At 36.3% G+C, this 13,009-nt stretch overlaps 1 protein-coding gene across 1 annotated transcript in view; it reads right to left on the bottom strand.

The window, feature by feature from the left end:
* Nucleotides 1-9,212: 9,212 nt before the first annotated feature.
* The window catches only part of ALDH1A1 (aldehyde dehydrogenase 1 family, member A1), a 36,615-nt gene continuing 32,818 nt past the window's right edge, over nucleotides 9,213-13,009 (bottom strand). Inside the window, exons 12-13 of the mRNA XM_009328089.1 lie at nucleotides 12,055-12,129; nucleotides 9,213-9,710 (exon numbers count right to left, since the gene is read on the bottom strand). Coding sequence (XP_009326364.1) covers nucleotides 9,638-9,710; nucleotides 12,055-12,129 — 148 coding nt within the window. The 3' untranslated portion in view covers nucleotides 9,213-9,637. The remainder of the gene's footprint in view (nucleotides 9,711-12,054; nucleotides 12,130-13,009) is intronic.

Genomic DNA, 13,009 nt, shown 5'->3' with positions numbered 1-13,009 from the left:
CTTCTGCAGGTATTCTTTTGACAGATGATTTTTCTTCATATATAGATACATTTTTTTTTTTTGTTGAGGAAGTGTTTGTATTGCATTATGGCAAAGGAAAAATGTATTTACTGTGAAAAGAAAACAAGACTCATCTGTCACAAATGTCAAAGCAGTAGAATCAGATTTCACAGATAAGCCATTGTTCAAAGCCTTCTTGAGATCCACATTAATAACTACATCAAAGATTGAGCTGAGTGGCATCCTACCATTAGTAGGTTATCTGTGGATGACTCCGCTCTTTTACGCAGCTATTTCTTAAGTATTGGCAAGAAGGGAGAAAATATAAAAAGCTGAAACATATATTAAATTAAATAAATTAGTTCCTCTAACCTGGCTACATAGGTTCTCAAATGGCTTCTTCTCCTTTGCTAACTACGGAGTATTACTGTAAATACTACTGATGTCTGAAGGCCACATTGTGGGGTTTTCTGCCTTATGTACTTGTGTTTCTTTTAAGTCTAATCTTAACTATGAATTCGTTGAATCTGTCCATTATGCAGAGTTTGTTCTATGTAATTTTTTTTCTCAATTCTGAATTCTTCATATATATGCTGATCTCTAGCCTTCTGGGATATGTATTCCTTATGTAAGGAAGAGCTATAAAGGTTAGAAGCTGGACTTTTTAAAAGAAGACTGAAAAATGTCATGGGTGGAATGTTTAATTTATTGTCACTTTCAAATGTTGTAACCAAAAGTGTATTCTTACAAATGCTAAAATATCATAATTGCCTTAATTTTCCAGCTTATTCCATAATATGAGACATTTTCTTTCTATCTCTGCAAAAGGTTCAGTGTTAGCATATCTTTTCTGTGGACATATATTTCTCCCTTCTCAGTAAGGATTCTTGATTTACTTTATATCTTTGCTCCTGATTGTTTTTTCAAGCTTTAATTTTTAAGCCCATAAATGTTTGGGGAGATAAAATCTTGTCCACTTTATTCACTGGAGTCCCTCTGCCTTCATCTGATTATTATGAACAAGATTTGACCTTGGCATTATGGATTTTGCTGGGTGGTTGTAGTCCACTGCCGCACACACTCACAGATTTGTGCATCAGTACTTTAGAGCAGCAATTTTTCTCACAGAGAGCACAAGGACTAAAAAGTAAACAGATATTTTCTGTTTAATCATGTAATGTCTTATTTATACAATAAGAATTTTAGTTTTAAATATTTAACTTGTTTCTGGATTCTCTCAACTGGTGTGCTCTTTTTTCTGTCTTCACATTTGTTATACATTTCCCTGGTTGAATACTGTTATTAAAAGTCTCACCTTCAAAATAATTTATTCTATGCAGCATTCAAGTGAAAGATTAGTTTTAAAGATGTCCATTTGGTTTGTTTAAAGATTAAAGAGCTAAAATGCATCTTTCAGGTAAAACATGGTTTTGGAAGTTAAAGCAGTAACGTCATGCAAGCAGCCCTGAGGCAGTAAAGCACCAGACCACGATGAATAACTGGTTCTTCTATTCAGAGCACACCAATGCTCACAGGAGATGTTTACCTGAATCACAGGGACATCTGGAGCCATCAAAATTAATGCTAGTGACAGCTGACACCCCTAGAAATCTTCAGTTTAAAAAGTCTCTTCGTGGATGAGACTGACATTTTTGTATAGGCTATAGAGTGTTCAGGCTGGTCTCTGTCATTGACAAGTCAGCGTCAGCACGGACAGTGCTTAGTGCTTGATTTAACAGTCAAAAATGATGTCAGACTCTGCTAGATTTGGTGGTTATGGAAAGTTTCAGTCTGTTAGGAATCGATCACTTTAATACACAGCTAGCTGCTCCCATACAGCTCTTCGTATGACATGAAGGAAGTCCTAATGAGCTGTGAATCTCTTCTTCACAGCTGTAAAGTGACATAAAACCACACAAAAATCTGAGTCAAACTGACTCGCCCCACCCCTCTGCCAGGCAGCTGCTTGTGTGCTAGGGAAGAAGGCACAGAAGGAGGCAGTGAACCTGCTATGACCTTGATCTGGAGAGATATGTTTGGTGTGAAGGAGAAGGCATGCGTATTTTTCTTCCTATATGTCCCGTATGTCAAAGTTTTAAATTTTCATAATATCCTTTCAAGAAATAAAATTCTGCCATGTTCTGTTCTTGTAAATATACTCCATAATATGATGACTTACATAGAAGCTCATATTTGTACATCAGTTGCACAGGATTAGTACTTAAATACATTTTTTTTTGTAAGCAAAGTATTTACAGAAAAAAATAAGAAGGTAGCAAGTAGTCAATAAACATGTGCAACAAATACATCTCATAAAAAATTAGTCATTTGGCTAAACAAAGTTTAAAAAGTGTCTTCTGGTGTCCATAAAGCCACATACTTAAGTAGCCCAATTTCTAGCAGTGAATAGGCCAGTGGAGGTTAACTGTTCAGCCTATGTATTCACAGAGGCGGGGGAAAGTGACAGATAAAATGTTAAAGGTTTTGCAAGGGCTCCCTTTTTTAGTGGTAGCTAGTACATCACATACAGAAAAGAAAACAATAGTAGGTGATTGCTGAGGTAGTGACATATCATCAGACATGATCTGTCTTGTATCGGTGGATAGTATAATGCACAGACATTTTTCCTTTTGTTAAAGATAATTAAGACCTCTCTTAAGAGGAGTACAGTGACACAGTGCCGGGTGAGGAAACATATTGTGAATAAAACACACACCTTGCTTTGCTGATTGTAAGGTTTATGTTCCTAGGATAGTTTCTCATGGAGATTGACCTCTCCTTAGTATTAATGGCACCAATTGTTTTCTTCTGTTTGTTTGCTGAGGTCTAGAGAGAAACATAATGAAACCTAACTTTTCCATCAACAAATCAGCAAAATACAAGATATGAAACATGCTATTTATTAGACTGTGAAGTTTCTTTAGCTCTATAGAGAGGACAGATTTTTTTACCCATTTCTATAATGCCATGGCTAATTGTCCATGTAAATAACTCCACAATTATATCTCTCAATCATATTGAAATTATTTATTATGGCATTCAACATGGAAAACTAATTTCATACTAAACACCTCCTTTATATAGGTGTTAACAGAGAGGTAGCCATGGAGCACAGGGGAGTATGTGCATCAGAAGAAGGAGGCTGAAATAGTAAAAACCTTACTGCTTTTCCCATTGCACATTAGATGCCGTAAGGGGTGACTAACAAAGAAGCTATATGAGATTTTTTTTGCCGAGACAGAATTTGGGTATGTGAGCTGGGAGTGCTCCTCTCCTCTACCTCCTTGCTGTTACTTTGACTGTGATTGTTCCCCCTCATTTGTGATCAAGCCTGAGAACAAGCAGGCAGCAGGTGGCGTGGAGAGGGCACTTCGTACCCAAGAGCTTTGTTGTTCTGCTATTTAACTTGGTCTTGTAAAAGATTTCACCTCTTTCTAATCATGTTGTTTTACCTTTAGACCCCTACAGCCACAACAGCATTAATGGTGAGTGTTTGTACCTCCTTCCTGCTTCAGACTGAATGTCCCTCATGACACATGGATATGTGGAGTTGTGACTTCAGATTCCTTCTGCTAGCTTTAGTTAACGTATGCCCAAGGCCTCCTATATTAAACAAACAGAACCTCTTTATTGCTCAGGACATTATAAAATAAATACTTACATTTATTTTATTTTAGAGAATTTTGACTTAGTACACGTAAAAGACATAGAAGACCAATTTTCCCTGGAAATTCCCCACTAGGAGAAAACAATAGGTTAAGAATATTGATTAAAAATGAGTATATAAATATTGAATAAGTAATTTGCAATGAGTGTTTACTCCTCTGCCGGATAAATATCTGTAGACAGTTTATGATTTTCTTGTGTTCATTCATCATCCAAATATATGCATTGGCATTTTTCCCTGTAGTTTGAACTTCACCAATGTGCTGTATGAAGGCCCATGCATTATGCTGAAAATAAGTGCACTGTTGGTTGGTGATGAGGGTTCATAGGAGATAACTTGCATGTACGATGATACAAAGGCATTATTCTGTTTGCCACAGCTGGATTTGTGCTGTATGGATCATGCTATGTTATCAAAGCTTCTTAATAGTCCATGAAAGAGGTATTGATGGCTAAGGGATTTTTCTGTGCTGACTGTGAGAGAATGGTGCCTAGTTGCAGTGGTTTGTTTAATAACTTGAAATGCTTGTCAGAGTTTATCAAATTGCACTTTATGTCCAGAGCCATCTTGAATGGGGGAGTATTGAGCATTTGTAATTGTCAAGCTATTATTTAGTCATAATCTTATACTCCATATAGAACTATAAGCAATATGAGGATATAAACTAAAATAATAAAACAAACCCTCTCCTTGCTGCTATCTCTTCTAGCTTCCTTGCTTCTAAATAACCCTCAGTACTAATAATTTTTCTTGGAAGAGTTAGCTACTTCTATTCTGCTCCCATAGAGGACAACCTTACTGTATTTTAGTTAATACTTCTCCCAAACGTCTCTGTAACACCTACTAGTAATCTATAAAAGCAGCTGTAGTCTCTTCCTCTTGCATGGCCAGTTTATTACACTGTTTATGAATCATCTTTGTTGCTATCCAAGAATCATCTTTGCTGACTGTTTCACGAGTTGGATTTTCAACAGTCAAACCACCCGATACTCAGTTCTGTTTATTGGATCTTCATGCCTGTCCAATTTTTCATGCAGCAAATGATTTATGTCCTTCCTACAAGACTGTGCAGCATTTTATTTGACTGAGTCAGTTTATGTTGTGCTTCCAGATCTTTAACTTTTGTTTCCAGAGCAGTATATTCATCAAGCCACTGTTTTTCTCTCAGCATAGCAAAGGTTATAATTCAGTCCTTAGGGCCTCCCACTAAGTTCACAGGGAACTATTATTCCCAAATTTTCAGAGACTCTTTTTTTGCTACTTTTTTTTAAAGTGGACTTTTGCTAATAAAGAGTTATTTAAATCTCACTTTTCAGTAGGGGAATAGATGGAAGACAACATTAACACCAAGAGAACTGGAGCATGACTTGAATGAGAAGAGGGAAAGGAGAAAGATCAGGCAGGACAAAAACTATCTGACAGCAAAGATGATGATGGAGGGGCTGGCAAAGGACAATTCTTCTATTAAAGCCCTTCACGTTAACTCTTACAGAATTACAATGACATCTTACAGTGAGATCTTTCAGAATCTCAAGGTGATCCTTAGCTTTGCTTCCATTCCTCGTCAGACTCCTTATACTTCTGCTATTGCTCCCTTCCTTTCTCCCTCTTTTTCTTTCACTTGTCTTTTCTGCACTTATCTTTTGTGTCCCAGATGGAATATCCCACGTTCCTCCCCCCAAGCCCTTTTGCCTGCCAAGATCTCACATCTTTCAAATTCCTCCCTAAACCCTACTTCATCAGGGAATTTTCACTTCTTATCCAAGCCAGATGCCTTTCTTGCTCTGAATATTTTTTCCATATCTTCTCTTGTCTGTCTTAAGACCTGGATATCTGGCAGTCGAGGATTATCAATAATTTTCTTTCTTGAGTCAGAATGAGAATTCCTTACAGCTTCACTATTTTGACTGAAATAGCTTGAGGGTACCTCTATCCTGCTGTTGACATTCAACAGCTTCCCCCCTCTTAAAAAAAATAGTGTGTTGGGGCAGGGGAGGGGGCAGGGATGGCCTTGGTGATGGCAAGACAATGGCTTTAAGGACCCCAAGGTTCTAGGACTTGCTTTTCTATATGATATAAAATTGCCAGAAACAGATAACTTTCCAAGAAGCCTGCAAAAGCATCTCCTTGGTCATACTTTCATGAAAATTAAAGGTATGCATTCAATAGTGTTAAAGGGATAAAAAGGTAGTTCACTGGAAAAAGAAATAGTCCTATTCAAATCTGCTGGGATTTTGCTGTACATTATTTACTCAGACACCCACTGCCTTGGAGAACTATATGAAAAATATCACCATTTCCATCCAAACATAAAATGTAAATTTAGTAGTTGCTGCTGACTATGGCAGTCAGTTTTCAGGGGCTTTGAAAAGAAGTGCAGCAAGTTCACTTCTTTTGTTAATTTTTATTCTCTGTGAAATGCTGACTACAACTTCACTAACATTATAAGCAATATTTACATAGAGATCAACTATTGCTCTTCTTGTGTTTGTTTTAGCCCAGTAAATTTCAGTGGTGCTGCTTTGGCATGTAACAGGAGTAACATGATAGTGATTCAAGCCCAGAAAGAAAGGACCTCCTTAATTACCTGTGTAATATTTGTGGAGTTTAAGTCCTCATTTATTCCTGCCCAGACTGGGTGATCACAAGTCACCGTACCCATGTGCAGATATAATGCAAAGACATAACAAAGATATTTCACAATCAGATGGAGTCTTTAATATTATGAACACGGTTACAAACATTCTTAATTATGAAAGGACATTTCTTGTACTCACAGAGAGATTGTATTTGTACTAATAGTGTGTGCATTGTGGAGAGCAATTCACTCCTGACCTTGACTCTGAGTTAGTAACCAGGCAGTTGAGGAACAAATGGGACCATATTCTGAAATTGTTCTGGGTTGGACGCTTCGCCGTGTGCTGTGAACTAGTGTGCTCTGGTAAGGTAAACTGGACTATGTAGTTTATTGAGCCCTTGTTTGCCTCCTTCAAACATATTTCAAGTGCTTTAGGCAAACACACATATATTGAATTCCTTAAACTTACTAGATGCCAGAAGGTGTATCTCTTTACATTGGCATCTCTTGGGAACAACTTCAGTGTGTCATCAGATTAACCCAAAGCTATACGTGGCTCTGATGAGAAAGTTGGGTGTTTCACCTTGGTTGAATGCCAGTCTTTGTCTTCTTTTGCTCTCCCTCTCTCTCCCTCTCTCTCATGTATAATATACACATGGAAACATTTCTCTGACTCAAGGCTTTTCAAAGAATGAGAACTTAAAGTCACTACTAGATGCTACATTTTTATCACATTGAAACATTTAAATTGACAAAACAAGACCATTGCCAGCTTTCTTTTAACTGTAATTAAGAGAAAGACTCTGTCAAACAAGAACTAAAATAGATTTACAATATTGCTGAGAACAGTTTTAAAAAATTTTAGGCATTGTAAAGTATACATGTATGCATGCAAGAGTTGAATTGATCCTTCTCCTATACCCCACCATTTATGTTGGGTTTTCCCTTTCCTTGGGTTGTATTTCAAAGTCATTCTTTGCTTGTGCTTGCTGTTGCAGGTAGCATAGCCTGGTAGGACTGGATTTGCAGTCCTATGCTGCCAAAGGACACTGTGAGGAGTGAGAACCAACCGCCCACATAGTACACATTCAGAGGGGAGTTGCTTCAGACTAGCCCTAGTCTGCTTCTAAGAGCTGAATGGTTATTAGTGGTGGGATCATACCAGACACAGGCCAAGTGTGCATCTTCTGGCTTAGTGTCATCAAAAAGGCACCCACGTTAGCTCCCCTGTATCACTCTTCCTTCTGAACCAAAGAAGGTAAGTGGGGATTTCAAAAGTGCACTCCTGATCCAAACCAAAATGCAAATGTAGACTTACTGTCATGTGGCTTATTTATCCTCCTTTGAGACTTCTACAATTGACTTCATCAAAAGGAGAATTAGGACAGTAAGAGATTTATGACGACCCATACCTGCTCTATGTACTGCTTTTCATCTCTTTTAAAATACTTAATCTTTCGCTGTATCCAGGTTTTCTCTAATACTATGTTCATTAGCACTTTTAAAGTCTTTCAGAGTGTTTTGCCATTCTTTTCTTCTCTGCAGCTTATTTCTTTAGGAATTTTTTTTTCTTTTCCCTTTATTTGGCATTTATTTTGATTTCTGTGTTTTCTTCTCTACATTTTCCTCTGGTGAACAATCTCTGCTAATTATTGCCACAGTATATTTTTACTTTGGATTCACTTTTCCTTCTTTTCCTGCTTCTATTATTTTGTTTCTTGATATGGGACCAGGATTGGGTTTGTTTGACAACTATGGCTAATGAAATTATTTCAGAGGCATATGTATGGGATTTGGAACTGACAGCTTTCAAGAACAGATAAAGCAGAGGCCTGTGGAGAGATATACTTGTGTCACAAGTCTTATGTCCAGTTCTTAACTTCATGAAAAAAAGGCATCCAGAGAAGAGTCATAGGGTGAAACCCTGACCTGTGTTTTGTTTTAACCATTTTATTAAAAAAAAAAAAAAAATTGACAAGCATATCCAAACAAACAAAACCTCTTTACTTTCAATACTGTGCAAATTCTCCATACTTGCTGCTTAAAAATTTGTGGTGTGCTATGTTCTTACTAACGGGCAGAGCTTGTATGTAAGGCTGACCCTCTCTAACAAGAGATGAATTGTGGCTCTGGATTCAGTCTAAAGAAAATATGACCCTGCCAGTAACAGGCTATGTAATTGCTGTACTTGGTGTCTGCAGACTACTGTCCCAGAGCTTATCTGGTGGCTGCTGATGGTGAGCGGCCATCGGAGGGTCCTGATAGCTGCTCTGGCAAAGAATTGTGGAGCACTGAAGCTGCACAGACCAAGAGACCTTAAAGGTTATGATCAGCTTGGGACACATATGTCTGCAGAGGGCCTTTATGACAATAAGCAGCTATATGAAAAAGAGAGGATGAGGAAAAAGGATGAAGGGAAACAATGGACTAGAGGAGGACAGAGGAGGGAGGAAAACATGCAAGTTATATGCAGGCATATGAGTACAGGAAAAATGGAGCGGGTATAAATCACAAAGGAGATTGCCTTCCCTCACCTCCCCTTCTCTATTTTCCCTTCAATATTTCTTGCTTGTTAAGACTTTTTTATATACTTATCACTACAAAGCCAAGTGCTGGCTCTTTGCAAATTGTCCAGTGTTCTCTGTGTTCATATTTTTCCATTTATAATACTATCAAAGAATTAAGGACTTTAGTCTCCATATAGCCAATACAGCATACTGCTGATGACCTAAACACACAATTGAGACAGTAGTGCCTCTTTAAGGATATAAAATACATGCTACATAGTGCCGAGTGGTAAACCAGTGTAATAGAAAAGACTAATGAAAGGAGCAATATTAGGTTTTGAAGGTGGATTTTAATACTGTTTAATATTATCCAGATTACATTTGTGTATTCTGATGAACAAATTCAGTAGTCTAAGAAAAATATCTAGAAGAAGTCTATTACTTTTGAAAGACACAGAAAAGTATCTATCTGCTAATTACTCATAAGTGCTTTTAGTAAGGCCACAAAGAAAAGAAAATGCAAAGAAAGCCTGCCATCTAATATTTAGAAAAGCATATAAATTCAAACTGTATCTGTAGAATATATTGAAAAAAGAACATTTTCATAGCACTACAGAGACCTTCCACTGAAAATAAAAAACAGTTCTTTCCGAACATGAATTTCAAAATTAGTTAGCTATGTACCAGACATTAAAGTTTCCTTTTCTCAGTTAATCACATGAAAATTTTCTACATTATTCTTTATATTGTTAATATAAGCAAGTACCTCTTATACAATCAGAAAGCAAAAAGGTTAATGAATAATTTGGGATATAAAACTTTTCAGAATTCAGATAGCTTTTTCAGATTCATTTGAAGATATTAAATTCTGCACCTCAAGCAGCATTATGAGTTCTTCTGTGGGATTTTGATTGTGACAGTCTTAACTTCTGTGTATTCATGAAGGCCATATTCTCCCCTAGAAAAAAGAGAACCAAGAACAATCTTTATGCTAATGCCTTTTATATGAGTTATGTCCTGGAAGGGATTTTTGGTGGTGCTGTGCAATTGGCCAGATGTATAACAAGTATATTGGACATATTCGGAAGACATCTGTGCAGCTAGACTGCTGCTGGAAGCCTTTCGAAAAGCTACAGCAACTGTCACCTGAGAACAGTGAGAGAGACAGCAATTTCATTTCTGTGCAAAAGAACGGCATTTAATCAATTTAGTGCATTTCTAAACTGGGTTTCTGTGCAGCAAATCAGACACTTGTTAGGTCTTCACAACCATGCTCAACAAGTTATTTGCAAAGGCCTTCCTCCGACGTCAAGAATTTTCTCCAGAGTCAAAGAATAGACACTTCATCTCAAGGAAAAGGGGGACATAATTAATCCACTATGAAATCTCCTAGTGAAAAATACTTAAATCTTACTGACATGTTGTTAGCATGATTTCACCTTTACATTTTACATGATGACATGGAGCTTCCTTGTGTGCCTAGATGTTTGACATCTGACGCAGTCAAACTATTTAGATGTAATTGATTGTTTTATAGAACAAAGTTTTGCTACAGTATAATGTTATCCAGTTCTCACTGCCATCTTACTAGACACATATGTATGCAAAACAGAAATATGTGCTCAGGACTTTTAGTGCTGTGGTAAAATGTTTACTGATTCTCTTGATTTTTGAGAGGCATTCTGTTAGTACATGACATTCAGTAGTTTAATTCATAATGGTATTAACATTCCAAGAATTATATAGGGAATTTTATTCTGGGATTCAAGGAAGTCAATGGCTTGACACACTGACTTTCTGATTATTTCAGTGCAGTTGTTTCACACATATTTCCACCTCTCCTAAAACTGATTGCCACATGTTTACAAAACTTTTTTCCATGGCAGACATCTATCTGGTGTTAATTCCTTCCTTGACCTTTAGCAGGAATATTTTTATTGATCCACTAATTGTGATTTTGAACAAAGCATTAGGAAAAACTTCATTTGCACAAAAGCTTAACTCCTTCAAAATGCACTGTTACAGAAAATATTAATCTTTATGATAGCCTATTATTGTTTCCCTGTTATTTCCAGCAAATAAATCCCCAAAATATTTCTGCAAAAAGCTATAATTCAGAATTGATGATCTCCCAATTTTTGGCACCCAGCAAATGCAAAACAGTCCTTGATAGTAATGGCCTAAATTATTGTGTTTTTTTCATTTTGACATTTTCTAAAGCTCTCAGCATTGGCATAACTCTGTTTCCTTTGAAGTCAGTGGGAGCTTTGCCATCAGGAGCAGATTGAGTCCAGTGATAAGAAGCATGAAAAACCTAGCCTTTATCTCTTCAAAAAAAAAAAAAAAAAAAAAAGAGAAAAGAGAAAAAGAAGTTCTGAAGCACTTCACCTGCACATATATTTTTTAATTACTTCCATTATTCATTAAAAGTACTATGCATTTGGCTTAATAAAAGGGAAAATGTACATGTGTTTATTTTTTTTCATTGCTTTAAAAATAATTTGTTGTTCCCAGATATATGGCATTTTTAACAAAGGACTGCTTGTGATTTATGTTCCAAAAAACTCCAGAAGACATATTTCTACATAATGTAATGAACATGTATGATATCAAATGTTTCATGATGTAACACATTACATGATTCTCTTGCTAATATGAAGATCAGGATGAATACAGGTAAGACAGGACATGATTCAAACTGAAACTGGACTAAACCTCAGAACTTTGAAAGAATTTGATTGGCTTATCATTTTTGTATACTCCTCCACTTCTAGTTTGGGAAAAGACCAAAGGTCTGAAGATTACAGAAGACTGTTTTTATCGTAACTTTTGACCAAGCTGCAATGTACTGTAAAAACATTGTTGTCACAAGGCTTTTGAACTGAAAACTGTTGTTTAAATCAAGGGTATTGAAATGTCTTGTGTTTTCAAAAACCTACAGTTTAAAGGGGATTCCACAAACCACACACATATATATAACTTCATGCAAATGACACTTTCTATATGTATGCAAAAAATGTAAACCGTAAACACAATGATCAGTTTTGCATACCAGTAGACTGCAAGCTAATAAATAAAATGGTCATTTTGAAAAAGCGTGTATCTAAGTGACTTTCTTATTTGTTTTGTAGAGAAATTCTTTGCTTGAAATTGTCTCTGACAACATGAAACCTCTAAATACTACATAGACTAATTTGACAAAATCTCAAACCAGGCATTGTAGTTATGAATGTTGAATGTTGTGTTTTGGAATTTCATTTTGCAGTTCCCGTGAATCTACATTTTTAAAAGTATTTACTTACATTTCTCGTCCATTTCCTGACATCTTAAACCCTCCAAAAGGACACTGAGCAGACATTGCACTATAACAATTAACCCTGGAAGAACAGGAAAATTACTTTTGACAGGGTGAAACAACTTTTTTCACTTCTGAAAAATCAGTTTTTCTGTTGACTGTAAAAAAACTATGGTGATATTCACAAACTATATCTGAGTGATATATTTGGAAAAATATGTGTAGTTCAAGGTTCAAAGAAACAAAGCATTACCAGAAACTACAGTCATTTTCAGGATTCTAACACTCATCAAGGGTCTTCAAGCAGAGTGACAGTCATATCGTTCTCTGATAGTTATGATAAAATTCCTTCCTAACTAGTTCATAAGCTCTCAAACCGAAGACTAGTCACAGTTAAGTCTTCTGCAGGTACACTTCCAAGAGATAAATCCAGCATTGCTTCAGTATATATTTAGGAAGTTTTGTGTGGTTCTATTTAATGTTAAACCATCTTCTATATTGTAGTTGAGAATAAAAATACAATAATGAGTAAGAAAGGAATTTCACAGGGGAATTTGTAGCATGAAGAGTTTTGGCAGAATGTGCATCCTGCTACCTAGCTGAGAAGTTCTTTTTGTCTTGCAACATTGCCACATCAGATATTCTCTATTTTCTTATCTTATAATTTCTCCTCCTGCCAGTCTACTGGTTTCAACCAAAGAGGTTCTGCTCATAATTAAGGATTCCTAGACAGATCAGCAATCACATAAGAGTAAAAACCAAAGATTCCACCTTTATTTTAAACTTTCTTCACTTTAAAGAATACCAACTCCTAAGTCAAAACTGTTAACTTATTTTTAGAAAGCTTATGTTTTTAGGTCACAGGACCTGAGCAGAAATTTGTGCTTCTTTCAGATAAAATGTAAATTGGACACAGGTTTTGCGTTCAAGTAAAATTGGTTATTCTCTTTCTGGTGCATTGA

The sequence above is a fragment of the Pygoscelis adeliae genome, unplaced genomic scaffold (assembly GCF_000699105.1).
Source record: "Pygoscelis adeliae isolate BGI_AS28 unplaced genomic scaffold, ASM69910v1 Scaffold45, whole genome shotgun sequence".
NCBI lineage: Eukaryota > Metazoa > Chordata > Aves > Sphenisciformes > Spheniscidae > Pygoscelis > Pygoscelis adeliae.
The sequence above is the reverse complement of the archived record's forward strand: the minus strand, read 5'-3'. Positions and strand labels throughout refer to the sequence as shown.